Raw genomic sequence first — 20102 nt, forward strand, 5'->3', positions numbered from 1 at the left:
ACCTTGAAAATACTCGCACGACTGAAGACAACTATTACACAACGACAGGTTATTTTTTTTAGGCTTCCCGCTAGCTTGTAACGTACAGACGGCAGAAACGGTTATGACATCTGACCTTTTCATGGGAAATACAATGCTCTGCCTTGCATAGGGTCCATTAGAGAAAAATACACACATGGACAAAATTGTCATTCCCCTTCAATATTGAATTACAATGTAGGAACACAAGCTCATCATAAAGCGAGGACCCCTTGCAAATTCAATTCACATGACTTCTGCTGAAATATGAAAAAAATCAGCATCTGTCAACGCACTGCTTTCGACTTTCGAGGTTCCACTTTGTCGTGCATATGCATAGCAACCCACTGAGCTTCGCGGTGACGCCTCCCAAGTCAAGCGGGCAAAGATTTAACGGCAGTTGCCTTCTCTCCAACCCGATCAATAATTGACTTCAAAACAAAGTACGGACGATACGAGTGGAAACATTGGTTTTGGGGGGGTGAAAACAAACAGAGTTGATAGATGAGAAGGAAGGAGACAAAAAAAGATGGAGACAGTATGAGAGGAGAAGGGAGAGGAGCAGCGGCAGCAACACCACGCACGGTGCTCTGGCAGAGATCTATAAATAGCTCTTCAAATCTCACTAGAAAAAGCCACTCGTCTTCTTCCATTGCTGCTGCAAACAAGACATTCAAAGACAAGCCGATATGGAGAGCGTGTCGACGAGTAAACCCGTGGACAGCATCCCGGTGGATCAGACCTGCCTATTTTGATGACATTACGGCTATAAAACGATAATTTTGAAAAATGCTTTCATGTCGGCCGTCTCGGCTAGTATTAATAATTGATAGTGGGATTGGAATACAGCAGAATAACATTGAATAACAACATACCATTGTGCAGCATGGCAACTATAACCAGAAAGAAACAATTGTGACAATTCTGAGTGTAAAGAGAGAATCAAAATTGCTTTAAGTGTAACTGCAGTGTGGTGATCGTTTCTAATGAAAGTAAATATTGATAGGCTGTTCATTAAGGTGACAGCATTTTGCAGGATTCACACCTGTTAGCGCACAATGAGAACTCGGGGCAATGATCGGCTTTGATGATCGGCCGTGGAGGGCTTTGATCAAAAATACCGATCATGCATCTATTTTAAGAATGCCGACATATGATCGATCGGAGCACGCCTGCCGATAAGTTAGTGTTTAGGTAAAAAGTTCAGCTTGATTTTTTTTTCTTTTTACTGCGTTTGAATTGCTGAATCAGCGGGGGTTCAGTATCTTCAGATTTTACAATTGCTTTGGATATCATCAGCTCCTGTTATTAACCAATTCTTTGGGTACAAGCTTACAGTCTCTCGAAGCAGTAGTAGCAGCACCTCCTCGTTTTATCCTCATTCAATCCATTCCAATAGCGATTTTTGTCAACATAATCTCGCGCCAGGTAGATTGGTAACTTTAAAGATAGCTATCTACATTCAAAAGTAAAGTCATCAGAGGCGTTCGCCTTACCTTTTTTGCTGGATCGAATGCAGAAAGGTCCGCGTTGAAGACTCCCTCGCCCCCCAACTCTCTCCCTCTCTCAAGTTGAGTCTGTAGAAGAGCAAATTGTTGCTGTACTCAAATCCAGAACCGGTTGAGATATTAGCCACACAAGACCGGAATCTAACAATAGCTAGCACATACACACACGGTATAAGCTTCTCGCCTCCTCCTCCCCCGGCGCATATAATTAGCCAGACACACATGCGCGCACAAACACACAGTACCTAGCTAACGTTAGCCTGCTAACTAGCCTTTTCATTACAGTAAGCTAACAAATCCCGTCGCTAATCATGCACACTAGCTACCCATAGCATAACACGCGTTTTCGACAAACCAGTTGTCACCCCCTGGAACGGGAAAGGGATATCTGAGTGTCATTAGCCTCGCTGCACGGATATGACTTACCAGGGGCTAGTGCTAGCCGCTCGGTAGGTGGTGGAGGTGGATCGCTGCGACCCCCGGACTGTCAAAATCGCGCCGCGTGAGCCTACACAACAGGCTCGCAGTGGTGACTCAAGATAGAATCATTTCGAGACGCCGACAGCAACAGGCTGAATTGGCAGAGTCTAAATGAATAGAAAGTAAAGAAGGAAAAAAAAGAAAAGAAAAGAAACCTGATTTCCCCCCGGCCGATGTCTCAGCTACGGCTTGTGAGTGTGTGTGTGTGTGTGTGTGTGTGTACACTGTTTGTCGGCGTCACTTTTTCGCCCACCCCCTCCTCACCGACAGACTCCGATTGCCCTTGCCTGCAATCCGCAGATCGGGGTTGGACTAAATATGGGTGGAGCTAAACGTTTGACTCCGGAAGTGGTCGAAGCGTCCATTCAGTGAACAGAAAGTCGTATAGCGACGGAAGTACATTCACCGTGTTCAGGGGCTCTGAACATTTAAGTAATGACTTTGGTTCTGAGTCCTGAGTGTCTGGATCAGGCTACTGGTTTCAAAAATTACGGTCAAAACAAGTGCTCCACATAGAAATAAGAGAGATGTGTGCAGTACCACCTCGCCCCAGCAGAGAGCGCACTCCCTAAATGGTTGACGTTCATAACATTCTCATCCTGGCTGTTGCTTATCTTTATTATTTTCTTATTGGTTGTCGTTAATAGTTTCTTAACTTCAGTTTGGCTGCACCGGCACCATACAGTGAGAGTAATAGTGTTATATTCTATTTCATGCACGTTTTTCTGTGCAGCACTTGATTACAGTTGCGGTTGATTTTGTTTATATAAACAAATTTGAGATTAGCATTCAAAAAGGCCGTGCAAGTTTCTGCACACTTGGAGCTGCAGGCAAAGTGAAACTGCAACTGGCTCATTAAGTCAGATGCTTTGATCATACACTTCGTTAAGACTTGAATAAACGAGAGCTGTCAGAAAGGCAATTTATGGTATTTTATTTACGGTAACGTGACACCTGTCATGTTTTATTGCGAGGCTTTAGACTGGCTACCTGAAGTTATCACACCTTCACCAGTGCTACGAAGAGTCCATTGATGGTGACTGGCTCTTGTGAAGTGTGCTGCCGCCATCTGGTGGTTGGGGTATGAAGTGGGTTATAAGGGTTGTAGTTGCACATATTTACCACACGATGGCAGCCATGCACTTCACTCATATCTTACCCAACACTTGTACAGGGCACGAATATTTAAAACTATGGTACCGTCACACTTTTTAACCACACTTTTATCAAAACTTTGTAGTGAGCATATGAAACCTATATGTATTATGATTTTATAATTTACCAAAACATTATTCATGTTAGTAATGTACGTGAAAACACACAGAAAGCGTCCAAAGGCAAGTAAGGTCTTTTTTTTTATTGTAGCAAATTACATTCAATTAAAAGTTCAACAAGTGAACGATTTGACATAACAGCTAAACGTAAGTAAAATTTAAACAAATATAAGCCAGTATATTGTATTTAATGTTGCCATTTATGATTAGATATCGCCAATTAACTGGATGTTGATACTGGGTGAAAGGGCATCCCAGAATTCAACTTTGACCGACTTTGCACGTTTTCTGTGCATTTAAGTGCGGCCGCACGGTTCACCCCACGTGTGAGGGGTCACTCGCTTTTGCACTGTGCACGTTTCCCAAACAGGACCTGCACGCTCGTACTTGTATGTTCTCGGTCATTGACAATCACTCCACCTTGCCTTGCCTGCATGCTTGCTTGTGAATACGTGTTGCGTCTGCAGATGCGCTGCCAACAAAGTTCGTCTCACGGTGCCCCGGTGCGCTCATTGGTGCGTCCCTCCAACGTGTCATCACTTTTGTTGGATTACTCCACAGCAGATATCCTCACCACCAGACCAGGACACCGTGGCATCACTGAACTCTCCACCTGCAGAGCAGGACCTCAAACTTACAACAGAAGAAGACTTTTTTCCTGTTATTCGTTTTAACGCACAAGTTGATTTGACAGTCAAATGGCTCAGGTCTCCTCGTTGCGCGCGTTTCTCTTTTTCGCCCCGTTGCTCTGGGAGGGTCTCTGGGTAAGCGGTAGCCCCTCGGGTTGCGCGTCCTGCGGGCTCCGGTCCCTGCAGGGGAGGGACACGGAGGAGAGGCTGATGGTGGAGATGGCAAAGCAGCAACTTTTGGACAAGCTGCACCTGAAAGAGAGACCGAGGATCTCTCAGACTGTACCCCGAGCGGCGCTGCTCACTGCGCTGCGCAAATTGCACTCGGGGCGCGTCAAGCAGGACGGCACCCTCGAACTAGACAACAATGCGCAATTCAAAGACCATGGCTATGAAATAGTCAGCTTTGCCGATAAAAGTAAGTGTTCGAAGTGGGGTTTACACCATTTATGAAAGAACTTTTACATGGCGTTCTGGGAAATGCCATTGCGCAAAAACGATGAATCATCAGGATTCTTTGTGCTCTGCCTGTCTGTTCAGGTTGGTAGGAAATTAGGTGAAAGGGCAGGATAAATTGCCTCATCACATTCAGCATTTATTAGCTAGTTTCTCGTCACTACTATTTATATATATTTACATATTATTATTTAGCTGCTATCCCAGACAGCATGCCTACTCACAACAGTGAATGGATGGATGGATGGATGGATGGATGGATGGATGGATGGATGGATGGATGGATGGATGGATGGATGGATGGATGGATGGATGGATGGATGGATGGATGGATGGATGGATGGATGGATGGATGGATGGATGGATGGATGGATGGATGGATGGACGGACGGATGGGTGGACATAAGACAACAAGACAGCAACACTGATGGACGTACAGTCCGATATGAACAGATAGATGGATTGAAAGACTAACATATGGAACGGTCACTGTTTCTATTAAATATCCTTAGCTTGATCAGGCGTAATCAGATGTAAATACGTATATGCGGTTGTTGTGTTTCATTGACATTTCCTCACTTTGCGTATCTACTGTGTTTGACCAACAGTTGAAAGTGGAGATGGAGACGAGTCAAATCTCAGCCTTACCTTCCAGTTCATGCAAGAACATGGCCACAGCATCCAGGTGCTGCAGGCCTCCCTTTGGATCTATGTCCATTCCTCCAAGTCGCCCTTCCAAGTGCCAGCTCAAGTCTTCCTCACCTCAGATGGCGGAGAGTCAAATAGGACCTTAGTGATCGAAAAGATGTTGGAGGTCCAGCAGAGTAACTGGCATACCTTCCCCATCAGCCGCACCCTGCAGGCCTTCCTTGACGGCGGCCAGAAGCGACTGCATCTGCAGGTGAGCTGTGATGAAGATGGGAGAAATCTTTGCTCCCTGGAAAACTCTTCCAACACCCCGTATCAGCCCTTCCTGGTAGCCCAGGTGCGTCACCGTGATGACGCCGCCAGACACTTGCGCAGAAAGCGTTCACTGCGGTGCGGCAATGACATCACCATTTGCTGCAAAAAAGAATTGTACATCAAGTTTAAGGACATCCAGTGGCACGACTGGATCATCGCGCCTGAAGGCTACCACATGAACTACTGCGTGGGGCAGTGCCCCCAGCATCTAGCCGGATCCCCCGGCATCGCCTCGTCCTTCCACGCCACCGTCTTGAGCCAGCTAAAGGTTAACGGCATCAACACGGCTGCGTCTTCGTGTTGCGTCCCCACCGAGCGGCAGCCTCTGTCCATGGTGTACTTCAACTCTCAGCACAGTATCATCAAAACCGACGTGCCTGACATGATCGTGGAGTCCTGTGGATGCACATAAGAGTTTGTAGCCTTGGGTAGGATTTTTTTTTTTTTTATGCTGCAGTCTTAGAGTATTGTATGTCAAGCACAGATGGCACAAAATTGCTTGCCAATGCCAATTACATGCATTTGTAGGCAAAATATTGGCTCAAATAATATTATTTTCCAAGTTGAAATTACAGGCACATATGCAACAAAATGCATCAGAAATTGCACCAAAGAGATTCTTTTGCCATGATATGGATTTTTTTTTTGGACAGTTGCTGATTGCGATATTTGGCAGAATATTTTTTCAATTAATCAGCAGATTAATTAAAAAATATATATAATAAATAATTTGGGGGGGTCTCCAACACCTACAACAATAGAAATATGAAAAATATGGATTACAGGCAAAATAACAGGCAATATATTGTAACGTGTTACTTCAGAAACAAATCCAACAAACAACGTTTTTTTTCTTGTTGATTTTTAAATAGCAATTAAATCGGTTGTCGGTTGATTAGTCAGTTAACCAAAGTCAAAGTAACCAAAGTCAAAAGCTATTTTTTCCGCTCAATTTGTAACAGACACAACTGAGTGAATTTGGGGGCATTGTGAGTGAGCGCCCCACCAAAAGGTTTGACGCAGCACCTCCACTGTATTGTTGACACATGCAATATTTGCAGATTAACAAAACGGTCAGCATGTGAACTCAAGGTCATGATCTGGCAAACATTGGGACACGATTGCCTCAGTGGTCAGGTAATGTGAAGGTCTGCGCGGCAGGTGGGTCAAATGAGCATGTTGTGTTTTATGTTGGCACATTTTGTTGCCAAAGTCCAAAGTTTTCTGGTGTGATGTATAATTAGAAGCTTTCCAGCAAAAGGCTGTTTGTTAATCATTCCACCGGAGACTTGACATCATCCCGATTGCGCCACAGGTGCTCCACTTGCTGTGCCTCGTGTTTGGGCTGCATTCAACATCCGAGTATGCAAATGTATGGTTATAAAATGACTCAAAAATGCCAGTATAACATGTTGACACGATGCATCACATTGTAAACTGCAAACCTGAAATGGTATTGATATTTTTCAATTAATAGGACATACATCTGTTGCCTACAAAGCTGCACTTGGGTTGTTATTTTACTCTTTAATGCAAAGATTTTTTGGGGGGAGCTGGGGATTATTATTATTAATATTATTATAAGCATCTTGTTGCCATCATACCATAATAAGCACTTTATCACCTTGAGACAATTGTGCTCGAAAAAGATGTTCAGCATAACCAAACTGAGAATTTTTTTTATACATGGTGTTATATTTTCTTGAATGAATCCTTGTCAGATTTTTGTTCTTAATGACGGCATTGCAGTTTCTATGTACTGTATGAATCGTTTTGTAAATAAAAGAACAAATGCATCTATGCTGTTTTTCTTTTTTATTGCATCCAGAATTCCATTATATTCAAAGGTTCATTTGCCTAATGATAGAATTGACCAAGTCATTCTTCACGTTCTTAAAAAATACATTAGCTAGAAAAGCAGTCAAACAAATAAACAAACAAACAAAATTATGCAAAAATGTATATATATATTTGAATCCACAAGCTTTAAGCAGACATGCAATCAAACACGGCGCTGCTAGCCAGCATGCTACTTGCCATGTCGACAGTCTGTAAGGCAAAGGGTGTGTTTGCTCATACAAACAATCGAATTGGCTTTATCCACTGTCTGTGTTTGGTGTGTCAACAGTTTCACATTCCCTTGGCATGCGCTTATTTTCATTTCGCTATGAAGGTACGTAAATGATCATCTCTTCATGTGATGCAACTCAGGATACATTACAACATCCAAGCCTTGTGCACCGTTTCATCTCTGCACAGTTCGAGAGCCAAATTATAATATACAATTTTTTTTTTTTTTTACCCATGTCGTTTGCCTGCATTGTACTGCTCAATATCTAAAGTGGGTTGCAAAGCAGAGGAGAAGAAGGAATTTATTCTAAGGGTTTAGCATTACCTCGCTAACCCACCTTGTTTTTCCATCATCTTTTTTTTCTATACGAAAAGGTCAGCTTTTTACAATTTTTCTGGACTCTATTACCTATACGTTTCATAAAATATTCAATGTAGTAGTCCTTGTCACCAGCATTGATGCCACCAATGGAAAGCAAATAACTAACCCACTCTGGGAAAAACTGAAAGCCTACTGACTCACTGATATACTGACACACTGACCTAGTGTTGGCCACTAAAACCCTAATCCTTCACTCCACGCAATCCCACAAAATCTTCTTTATGGAGGCTTAATAAGGTGTGACTGGCCTCGTCCTCTTGCAGCGTCATAGCAGGGTAACCTGGGACGATACTTTTCCCATGCACCCTTCTCTTGACCAGTCAATGTTGAACTAACACTAACATAATGCAAGCTAATTGAATTAGGTCAAGGTTAAACTGTCAACAAAAGAGAAATCATTGAGTGGCTGAGAAATTCTGCAACAGAGGAAATAATTTCATACTCATAGACTTCACATATTTCTTGTGACGTTTCTACCCATAGACAAAATTGCACGTCTATTGTATGTATCAGGATGAATTGAATTGAACAGGAAGTCGGCCATTTTGGTTTCAATCGACAATATTGGGCAAGATATGATGTTATGAAGATTTCAAAATTAGAACAGTCAAATTGCACCAATTCAAGATATTTTTTTGACGTTAATTACTACCTTCCCTTTAGCCAGGGTTTAAAAAGCACAAAATCTGTAGCTATAACGCGAAAAGGTGAATTTGTGAAGAGAAACTGGTTGACTGTCCGTGGTCAACGTTCACGATGGAGGAAGCACTTCGAATAACTTTTAAATCCACAGGGTAATCCCATTAGGACAGACCCAGTTACCGTTATATCTCTACGTTACATCACGCCTGCTTCAACAACAACAACAGTGGACTTCTCTATGAACTCCGATAGCTTTCTTTTTGCCTTCATGTCATAGGTCAGGAGTTCTCTGGGGTCAGAGAAAATGTTTCCCCTGTAAGGAGTTTGTGAATCTCCCAAAAGTACACCAATCCCCGTGAGGATGTTTGATTTCACTATATTTAATTTTATTGAACTCTATTTAGCTTGGATTAAAACAAACTTTTGTTTTTTGTTTTCTTTCCACAGCTGCTTTTATCTAAAAGCGAATGCTGATGTAATGGCTGCTGTGCTAATGTAATGTAGATAAAAGGGCAAGTAGTGTTGACAAATAGGCTACACCAGTAATGTATAATTTGTTACTCTGGGTCACAATTACTACAAAGTGTAAGACGATTAAAACAACGCCTGCTTGCTTAACTGTAATCATCCATGATTGATCCCAATTAGTCAACTGAACAAAGACAGCTCTGTTGTTCCACTAACTCTAAAGAAGAAAGTTAAAAGGGCGCTGAAAATTCCAAAATATAGATATGCTTTTGATTATGCTTATCCAACCTGTGATTGGATTCCATTATTATGAGGATCAAAGATAAAAATATCTGTTTAAAGAACAGCGTGACTAAAAGCCAAAAATGACTCTAGTTTTGGACTAAAATAACAAAAACATATGTGAACAATTAACATCAAACAATAATGTTATGGCAAAATTTGATTTTTATTTGAAGGTAAAATTCTGGCCTTCTGGAAAATATAGTTGTGACCCTGGTGTAAATAAATAGTACACTATAATATTGCAGCTATATATGGCCCAAATAAGATCCCAGAGTAAAAAAAAAAAAAAAAGTATCTTATGTAATCTAAAATCAGATATAAACTGAGCATTGGCTGCAAAATAAATACATCAATTGTGCATAGACCATTAAATGTCATAAACTAGTTAATGAAGAGTATGAATGTAAAATAATCCAGCATCCCCAGAGAGCACAAGGTGAGGGAATTAATGTCACAGTTCGTGCTGTTCCACCCTCGCCCTCAGGCATTATGGCAGAAGTTCCTGTTCCTGCGTGGGACCTAATTCTGTCCAAGACTAAACACCTAACACTTAATTAGGTTATTCCACACCAGCCGACCTCACTTTTTAACACTCACTTTATCACTCATTGACACTGTGCCAAGTGTTACATCAATTAGAAGATGGCACACAAATCCTCAGCAAGTGGCTAAATGGATGGACGGTAGCAGCTTGCTTAACCATAGATCATTTATTCTACCTAAACTTAATGCAAAATGGTTTCATAAAACAATGACCAGGTGGACTCTATTTCGTCTTATGTGGTGGATATGTACACACTGTCATTAAAGGCACTTTTGAGTCAAGTCAAATAGCAAAAATAAAGAGAAATAATATGTGCAAATATAGATCATTTTTGTTTGTAACTTCTGTTTAATTATTTATCTTCTCAACTATAAACTTTATTATCATATGTCCTACCTACATGGAACTTTTGTATGTAAATTGTACAGTACTGGAAATGTATGACGTTTGCGTTGGTTCTATTTCCGTTATTGAGCAATGCCTCCCTCTAGTGGCAGTACCTCAAACACACACCTATTTCAAGTATTTCCAGTTGCTGCAGCATCATTCCTCCCATAACCCCAACCCCTCTTTCTTTCTGCTCAGACAGACAGACAGACAGACAGACAGACAGACAGACAGACAGACAATAGCCTACATAATTGGAAAAAAATAAGAAAAGTAAAAAAAAATCAATGAGTCTTACATGACATTGTATTTAATTCTTAGAAAAATGTTAATATGTTGAAGTGACGTGCCGCAAGCTCCTGTACTCGCCATAATCAGATGATACAGAATATGGAGTAAAAGACAGGATCCTTTTTCCTTTAACAATTACAAAATATGTTGCATCTTATTTAAGTAAGAGTATTTGATGAATATACAATACGGAAAATCCAACACTAAAATAAGACTAATTTATTAATATATTTTAATTTATTTATTTATTTACTAAATCAATATAAATCAAACTCTTGGAAATAAATTATTAGCATACAGTTATAATACAAGTATAATTACACATTATTATTATTATTATTATTAGACATTTTAAACAGGAAGAAAGTGCCTTAGTATTCAATACAATAAAAGTTCAATTTAATCAGATTGTGCAGGTGTGCCTAATGTTGTGGCCAGTAACAGCAGGTAAACTTGGAAATCAGCGCAATTTCTGACTAAAATGCTCCAGCGCAACCATTGGTAAAACAATGTCTGTCAGACAAACAAATGCATGCACCTCTAAAGCATTTGCATTGATTTCTATGTAATCGCTGTGTGTCCAACTCTTACCTGCAGTTGCAAGTCTTCTCGAGCTGCATGTGAGCAGAAGAGAAAGAGCGAGAGTGCAACCTTATATATGAGCCACTGTCACTGCAGGACCTGAGCCAATGGGGATGAAGAAAACGTGAGCTAGTGACCATCTGCAATGGAAAAACAAATCTCCCTAAAAGATTCTGCTGGATTTTGCTGCATGTGGGAATACTGTGCAGGTGTCATGCGACTTAGCAACAGATGCTTCCTCCCACCTCTTAGAATGGATGAGATCAGCATCTTCACCCTTGAACATCTTGCAGCCTGCTGAAACAACCTTCCTTTTAATTTAAAGGGTTAAATTGACCCATATGATGAATGGAGCCACAAATGAAATAGCAAAACACAGCTACTATCTTTGGACGGGTCTAGTATCTGGATTTGCCCACTCACCTTTAATCCCCTCCATTGACAAATGGGTGCGGGATTTTACGCACCGGCATATGGCTCCGACATCTGCGGGCCAATTTAGGGGCCAAGAACTCTCGGCTTTGGAGGCTATAAGGGGGACTTAAAGCCCCGAGACTCTCATTGACAAAATGTTACTGCTGGACTTTTGCCTTCATCCTGGTCACCAACTGTTCAACCACTCTCTGCTTTGACTGGTCTCTCTTTTTTTTTATATCCACCTATTAGTATCTTCTTTTCTTATATGTTATAGGGGCTATAATATTGTCAATGCTATGAAATGATCTTAGAAGTTAAACCAAAAACATCTCCAGCTTGTGTTTTTATTAAAAATCTATAAACAAATCTGAAATGTGACAAAAATACATGCAATTTACAAGTGATTCCATTTTGAAAGGACAAATGAGTGGAAAGATAGACAATCATCATATGTGGCTTCCAACCACCATTGCGGAGCTACAAAACATTTCGGAGGCTGTGTGACAAGCCTCGGCCAGCAAATAATGAAAAACACTTTTTAGGAGCGAAGCATGGGATCCAGTTATTGGGGAATTGAAAGTATATCCAAGGGCCACGCAGCAGAGAGTGAGAGTGAGAGAGAGGGAGGAAATCAAAGCCAAAAGAAACAAATAGTTACATGAGTGGCCGGACCCCACAATAGGGCTCTGTCATTGCCTTTTTTGAATTTGATTGGTGATATGAGGGTAAATTTCCAAACTTTTCCAACAACAACAGTTCGCAGCGCAGTTTAAAGTTCCACATTTTGAAAATGAATGCCTTTACTATTCATTTTAATGGAGACAGTTGGCTTGAGGTGGAATTAATTTGAGTTACAAATGTGGTCACAGAACGAATTAAACTCTTAAATCAAGGCACCGCTGTAAGCACAATGACCTAAAACAATCCAGTCTGACTGTCAAAAATCAGAATTGCTGATTCAGATCCAATTGGTTCTAATTTGACTGTGAACATGTGCACTGTATCTAATATTGTGGCGCGCGCGCGCGCGCACGAACGCACATAATCCAGTCCGGATTTTGCGGTTAATTCGAAGCAACGTGTGCAGCATCCATCCACATATGCAGTCAGCCACACACGCTGAATTTACTTTAGAAAACACACATAACACACTCGCATATTCAAAATGACTTATGCAGCAAATGACGACGTGCTGGAGTTGATTTATCGACATGCATTTCTTATTTATTTTCTCAGTCGTCAAACTTATTTGGAAGTTGTGTGTGTGTTTTGTTTTTAAATATTTTACAAGCGCGCATTCGAACTCTTGGAAGAGAAACCCAGAGAAGCAGCATCGTCTTGTATGTCTTTTTTTTTCCTTTTTTTTTCTTTTTGCGCCAAGAAAAACAAAAAGTGAACTTCCTGTTTCGGGGTGGTCCGCAGACTGGAGGCATGGAAGGAGAGTGGGAGGGGAGGGAGGGAAAGGGAGACAGAGAGAGAGAGAGAGAGAGAGAGAGAGAGAGAGAGAGAGAGAGAGAGAGAGAGAGAGGGGGGGGTGCATTGCGCATTACTCGTTTGGAGGGGCTGAGCGAGGCAACTTGCGGGACTCCCTTGTTGCTGCCGAACATGGGCCGCCAACGTTGTTGCTTCCACTTGGGAAGCCGAACGACAACGCTGGCCTAAAAAAAAGAAAGAACGAACGCACGAAAGAAGAAGAGCGAAAGTTTGAACAAAGAGGATACAAGAGGATACATTGCGCGCGCCTGCGTGCGTCCGTGGGAGAAACAATCCGGATTTCTCGCATCCGAGAACACGATAGGAAAAGTGGAACTCGGGAAGCTCTTCCAAGGATTTTGACAAGTTTGATGCCGGCTGAGGTAAGTGGTGCGACTTTTTTTTTTTTTGCATCACTTCTCCATGTGATGGAGTGCTGCACTTTTTGGGGTGGGGGTACATCAGTGTGTGTTTGTCTGTCTGTGTGTGTCCAACAGCTGTTTCTTGTAACCTGAAATACTTGAGGTGCCAATATCATTCCCAAATGTCCCCCCCCCCTTCACCCCCCCCCCTTTCTTTCTTTTTTTTTTTTTAAAAACACCACTCCTGCCTGCCAGAAGATGTGCACAACTTCTCGGTTGAGGCCTGAGGGTTTTTAATCTAATCTGTGAACAGATTAGGACACTCTTAGCCTGTCCAAGACTGTCAACAACGGACTCAATAGAACACTAATTTATTTACCACAAAAGTGCTAAACACACACGCCCAAACGTGTGGGCTGGATAACTCAATTGGTTTGCGTTCAAATAAAAAGGAAACGTATTCGAGGTGCACATTTCCACAGCGTAGTCCGTTTTGGTGCCCCATAGTAAATAATTGGGAACCTCGCCATCTTAATAGCTTTTTTGAGTTGCAATTTAAGCGCTCTTGAATTGTTATACAAATGCAAAAAAACAAACAATAAAAAAAAAAAAAAAACATCTGTCAATCCCCTGGAACAGATTGTAACTGTGATATAAAGTTTTATGCGCAGTGCACACATATTGTACCAATTTTTAACGCCTTACATTTGAACAATTTCTCTGCTGACATCTGGTCTTTATGCTAAAAAGAGAAACCTTTTGAGGTTTTGTGTTTTCGACAACTTTCGAGTCCCTCAAAAGTGAAAGAACAAAACTTTTAACATCATGACAGCCGTACAAGTGTGAGAAGAAGTTAATGGCTGTTTATGTCAAAACAGCAATGCACTCAGATTTAATTAAATTCATGAAGATGCTTTTTTCATATTCATCACAGCCACGCAACATTAAAAAAAATTGAACCGATGATTATGACAAAATGTCTAAACAATGACGCACTCTCTTAATTTGAGTCACTGATGTAATATGACTAATTGTGGCTTTATATGTTTTGTGCAATGTTAGATTTCCCCCCAAAGCCAAATAAATAAAAAAAAGTCATGTAAAAAATGTGCAAAAATAAGTTAAGTTAGCATTGGAGTGACAGTTGTGTAATATGCCTGACCCTTTGGAAACACAAATTGTCATTTGAATTTGGACTCCCCAAGAAGCCAAAGAAAAACTATTTCATCACTTTTGTGCAAAATCAATCTAATCACAATTTTTGCTAAAATGTCAAAACAATAAAGCACTCCTTAACGTGTACAACAAAGACATACGGTAATATTCATGATGGAGGTTTGAAGTTTGACATTTGGTGCAATTTAAGAGCCATCCAAGGCCAACGTGAAATATTTGAAACAGTCATAAAAGTATAAAAGCAAGTTAACCACCATCACAATAAAATGTCACAACAATAAGCTCACCCATAACGTCAATGACACGGTGGGCGCACATTAAGAGCCAGTTGGGATGCGTTCCATTCTTTTGCTGTGTTTGTCATTCCAACCATATTACACAAAGCAGCCACAACTGAGCCTATGCTTGTATAGTTATGTGAAAACTGAAATTGATGTTATCAATTACCATTAAACCACCAGATTTTACATTAAGCACATTCATTATGTTTGGTGCTTTACTGTGAGGTAAAATGAGTGCTTCGGCGCCACAAGTCGGAGAACACTGATCAAATGATTACTCTCCTGAATAAAAGCTGAAATTGTAGTCTTATATGATGCACATAGCTGTCTCATAATTCATGTGCAATATGGATAGATGAGTGATTATTATGTGATTATTAGTATCCACCTGATTATAATTGTACATGCCCCCGCTGTAATATGATTGACTGCTGCTGGGACACATTTCATTGGTTGCCTGAAACTCAGTGTGAATCATGATGTGTCGGCGTAACCATGCGCGCTGCCATCTTGGCTTAGCACTCATGAAGAAAAAACAAAGAAAGAATTTTTGTAAACGGACCCAACGGAACACAGACAAACTGAACTGTCAAACTGATTGGTTCGGATGGTTTTCAAAATCACTTCCACCCCTAATATATATGTATCAATAAATTCTATCTACAAAGTAAGTTGGAACTGAAATAGCAAGACTAGCAGTATCACTTATGACGAAGTGAATTTGTTAATAATAATCACCAGCATTGTTTTCATTGATGTCTAATGTAACATTATAAGTTGACTTTTTTGTCTTCCTCCTTCAAGGTTGACGGGGGGAAGTTTAAGGGACAGTATGAAGGGTGCACTTGTCCTTTGACCACATGTGAATAGCTCAGCGGGAGGGGGGGTCTTCCTCGTGCCCCCTTTATCAAGCACTTTAAGGCCAACGGGATCCTTAATGGGAACTTGTCCTAAACAAATAGAGCACACACGGGAAGGAGTTGTCGGCCCATTAGGAGAAAGATGCCTCTACTCGGCTTTTATCAGACACCAAGATAAGTTGCTTATCAGCATACAGAGGGTTCACGTGCGCGTGTAAGGTAGAGGACGTTATCACCCAAGGTGTATGGATCACGTGACACGGGAGGCAGACAGCAACTGTGTTTTTCCTCCAGATTCCATTCTGGGCCAAAACACGTATCACGTGACGCCAGCAATTGTGCACCCACCCCTCTAACATGCTTCTTCGTTCAACCTTCCAGAGAGGGAGTGAGAGACTAAGGAGGGGGAGGGAGAGAGAGTGAGACCACCCTCACTGGGATCACAGCCCCTCAATCAGGCCCTTTCACACCCTGTGAACCTGAAACAATCAGGCTTTAATAGCAGCTGTCTATCTGTCTGTCTGTTCCAAGAAGTATGCCCGGACAGAAGCGAGGAGGTGATAACGACGATTCTCGGGATGCTCCACAAGCTTGCCTTTATTCCCATCAGCTCACCGTCATTGGAACGGAGAAGTTAGTTTTCAATAGAGGTGTACACATTGTTACATTCTTGAAGATCCTGTGGCGTAAATTCAAAGTTTTTAAATACATTATCTCGTGGAACTCTGGTTTTCGTGAGGAATCAAATGCATACTAAAATAAAGTCTACGATAGGAAACAATGTAAATTTCGTTAATCTACTCTAGACGTCCCAAAATATTTACAAAAGGAACTTTTTGGAGAAATAACTAGTTTCATATGCATAAAAACACACTTTTTGGAGAAATAATTAGTTTCATATGCAGAAAAACACACTTTTCAGATCTTATTTAAAATTGCTCTATTCTACTCTCCCCGTAGTAGCCCTCTTCATGTATAATGTCGGATTAGGAATTTGGATGTACGTAGAAAACTTGGGAAACTTGGAAATACAGACTGACATGAGGCAAAGCTAGATGGTGATTGTATCTTATTCCAGTACATGTGCTGCTATTATTCAAGCATTCGCCTCAAGCAGAGTTTGAATGTGTGTGGGCGTGCATGATAACTGCTGGTGTGTGTCTGTAGTTGATATTATACAGTGCATCAAGTCCATATATTTTAAAGCAGACTCCAGGTGGCATGTTCCTCAGAGTTGTTTGGATTTGGCAGCGAAACATGTGTTAGCAGCGTTTATTTCTTCCTTTCCACAGGACTGGATTTCAGTCTGCATTGAATCACAGCAATGTGCTTTACAATAATTTATATTGTACACCCCAAAAATTAAGCAGTCTAAACAAAAAAAGTGGATATACTGTAGGTAATTTAGCCACACAGTCACAATATTTCAAATCATTTTAAGAAATTTACAAAATGCTGGCGCAGGTAGACTAACGGAGGCTCGCTCACATCGCGCGTGTCTCGCCACGGACCTTGCCGGCCAACAAGCGTGTTATCTGAGAGGAGATAACTTTATTGACTTGGCAGCGTTCCTCGACATGCTGTGTTCCTCTTTTAATGTACACGTGGTATCACGTTAGCACTCCGTGACGCAGACATTTGGGATGTGCATGAGGACGTCTGCTGCTGTCACTATTATATGATAAATAATCTTTTCCTTTTACATGAATACATGAATCCATTCCAGCCTTCTAGTAATCGTTTCTTTTTGCAAGACAAAGAATATATGACTGAGCACGACTATATTGTTTGTGTGCATGTGTTGCTGCAGTTATTTAGTCTTAGCATTAAGCTAGCAGAAAGAAAGGCTAGGATATGGTTGTGATTCATTTGAATGTAATTTAATATAAAAATCTTGTATTTGTTTGGTTTGACATTAAACCTATAAACTTAAATATTTACATATCTGCCCCTCTACATGTTTGCGTAGAAATACGTTGCCTTTTCCGAAATTGTTTTAATGAAAAAAGATTATTTTATCTGTGTGGATACATTTTTGTTCAATTGAAAAAGATGGAGTTTTAAAAATGTTTATACAATTTTGTCAATGTTTTTCCTTATATTCATCGCTTACTCATTGCATGGAAATAGGCAACATTGCAATAATTAGATTTTCTAGAAAGTTCAATTTATTTGTAATTATAATTTTTACTGTAAACATGTTTGAAAAAAAATATATATTTTTTTTTACATATTTTCTCCCCACCCTTTTCTACTTAAATCTGACTGCCTCATCATTTTTGACTTAATGTCCTCTTTTTAATTCATCTAATAAGTGGTGTGCCTGCCTGACGCCACATCGAGTAGATCCAATGCCATAACAGGAAATGTTGGCACGCATGATTTATGATCGCCATCACTGATACACCCACACGTCACCGAGCCACAGGTCAAGCGTCCTCAGATTTATGAGCACAACGCGTTCGCACCGACGCCCATTCTGCAGACTTTCGCCTGCCTCAAGGCTCCACGAGGAATGTCACGGATGCGCCGGGATGATTCCAAGGAAAACTCGATACCTTGATGATGTGCCAACGATTTAAGACGCTCTTTGAGGTTAAGGTTGTTGGCCATGCCTCAGATTTCATTTGACTTGAATTAATATAGGATTCTGGAAAGGACTTGAATTATATTTTTGCAAGTTTACATCCAATTTGGGCAAATTTCAATGGAAGGGGAACCACTTGAATGAGATGTCGACATCCTAAACTGAAAATGGGTGGAAGTCTATTATAACAAGACGTAGTATATGTCTTCAAGGGGAAGTCAAACCCCACATTTTGTTTGTAATAATAATAATAATAATAATAATAATAATATGTTCTGTGCAGCCCAACTAGTCGAAACACAATATTTCGATTTGTGTTTTGTTTGTGGAATCGAAATTAAACAGGCAAAATCCACCTGTTTTTATCCATCACAGATGGGCGGCCATTTTGTCACTTGCAGTGGACTGAAAATGCCATCACAGTTGCCACTCAGTTCACAACCAATCACAGTTCAGCAGTTTTCTGAAGCGGAGCCTGATTGGTTGTGACCCAAGACCTGTGATGTCATTTTCAGTTGACAGCAACTAGCAAAATGGCCGCCCTCTGAGATGAATAAAAACTTAAAACTCAACTCAAACTTAACTCATCTTCCACAAATGCAATATCAATCAGAATGCCATGTTTCGACTAGTGGGGGCACATACAACATATTATTTTCAAGAAAATTTCAGGGAACGTGTCAAATTGAACAGGAAGTTGCCCAAATGAGTCCCAACCAGATGTCGGCACAAAAACATATTTTTTTCAAGTGTAAAGAAATGCTATCATTGGCTCTGTATGAGACAAAACTTTCCATTTGTATTAAGCGTGGTATGTTTTGGAAAGGGAAGAAGCATTTAACAGTGAGAGTGAGATACATGTTGTTTTAAATGTGCAGCCGCTCCAGTGTACGCCCATGGGCTGCTGCTGCTGCTTCTTCTTGGGTGGGCTGCAGGGAGGGAGCAAAGGAGGGAGGGAAGCTTGACGCCGGAGCCAAATAGCAGGGGGAAAGTTGCCGACTGCTGGCCTGGCTGCTCGGGGAGCTCGGCTGCTTTTTTTCCCCCGCTGGAACACATTTCCAAGTCAAGCGTTCCTGGCCTGGGCCAGCCCCGCCTGACTGCTGCACATTTGGCTTGGCTTTCTGACGCTTGTTGACCAAACATGTTTTTCCGCTGTTGTTTTACACTATCGCTCCCTTTCCTCCCTCGTTATATCTTTCACAGTTAGCGTTTGACTGCCTGATTTGTACTGGGAACAAAATGAGAAAAGATCAGATAGTACATCTTTGTGGCTCCTCTCCATTTTGTTTATTTTGAACCCTCATCTAGACTTGATGACAAGATGATGACAAATAGCGACAACAATGGGAGATAGAATCAACTTCATAACACAAGGAACATTGGAAAGCTAATGTGTTAGTGAACATTTTTTGATCACAAGTAACAAATATGGGAGATTTCAATGTCAATGGCTAACAAGCGAAAAAACAACAACAACAAAAAAACACTATTTCCTCCTCCTCGCCGTCCGCCATCTTGTGCGTCTGGCTGGTAATTGACTCTGAAGGTATTACGGTTATTGAGAGGCTTGTAAAGCACACGGCCTTTATTTACAAGAGAAGGAATAAAAAGGCCAAAGTGGGCCAAGCACTGGCGCTGACCCCACTGTAAGTGATCACGGCAAAACGAATGAGCGTGTCCCTTTGGAGTGGAAAGCGGGGGGAGGCATTGGAGGGGACATCTGGTCCTGTTTGCAGAAAACTGCAGAACACTCCCCGATTACATAATTGGGCCTATTAATTACACCGAGAAGGGCCCTCATTTCCTGTTTGCCAAACATGCCAGTAAAGAAGTCTTCTTCATTTCATGACATGTGCTTAAACATAAAACATGGCCTCCTGTGGCTTAAAAAAAAAAAAAAGAGCACACACATCAAATATATCTACACCCCACTCTGGTACATAGTTGTGGAGGATTGGGCTTATTAG

At 41.1% G+C, this 20102-nt stretch overlaps 3 protein-coding genes across 16 annotated transcripts in view; 2 read left to right on the forward strand and 1 right to left on the reverse strand.

The window, feature by feature from the left end:
* Positions 1-20102, reverse strand: part of r3hdm2 (R3H domain containing 2) — a 69877-nt gene that overhangs the window by 24994 nt on the left and 24781 nt on the right. For 2 of the 11 annotated variants that reach the window (XM_088390242.1, XM_088390243.1), the window contains exons 1-6: positions 10989-11078; positions 5203-5724; positions 5014-5127; positions 2230-4161; positions 1953-2113; positions 1515-1595 (exon numbers count right to left, since the gene is read on the reverse strand). The gene's annotated coding sequence lies outside the window, so the exon portion shown is untranslated. Of the gene's footprint in view, positions 1-1514; positions 1596-1952; positions 4162-5013; positions 5128-5202; positions 7721-10988; positions 11086-20102 lie in introns of those variants that run through there. The other 9 variants (XM_088390240.1, XM_088390234.1, XM_088390233.1 and 6 more) reach the window with 9 other exon arrangements.
* LOC148391002 (inhibin beta B chain) lies at positions 3677-7128 on the forward strand. The gene is made up of 2 exons (XM_088390253.1): positions 3677-4327; positions 4974-7128. The coding sequence occupies exons 1-2, from the start codon at positions 3979-3981 to the stop codon at positions 5738-5740; spliced, it is 1116 nt and encodes a 371-aa protein (XP_088246379.1). The 5' UTR covers positions 3677-3978; the 3' UTR covers positions 5741-7128.
* Positions 12946-20102, forward strand: part of gli1 (GLI family zinc finger 1) — a 30531-nt gene continuing 23374 nt past the window's right edge. For all 4 annotated transcript variants that reach the window (XM_088390229.1, XM_088390231.1, XM_088390232.1 and 1 more), the window contains exon 1: positions 12946-13252. The gene's annotated coding sequence lies outside the window, so the exon portion shown is untranslated. The remainder of the gene's footprint in view (positions 13253-20102) is intronic.

The sequence above is a fragment of the Syngnathus floridae genome, chromosome 11 (genome assembly GCF_059516105.1).
Source record: "Syngnathus floridae isolate MCC-2025c chromosome 11, RoL_Sflo_1.0, whole genome shotgun sequence".
Classification (NCBI taxonomy): Eukaryota; Metazoa; Chordata; class Actinopteri; order Syngnathiformes; family Syngnathidae; genus Syngnathus; species Syngnathus floridae.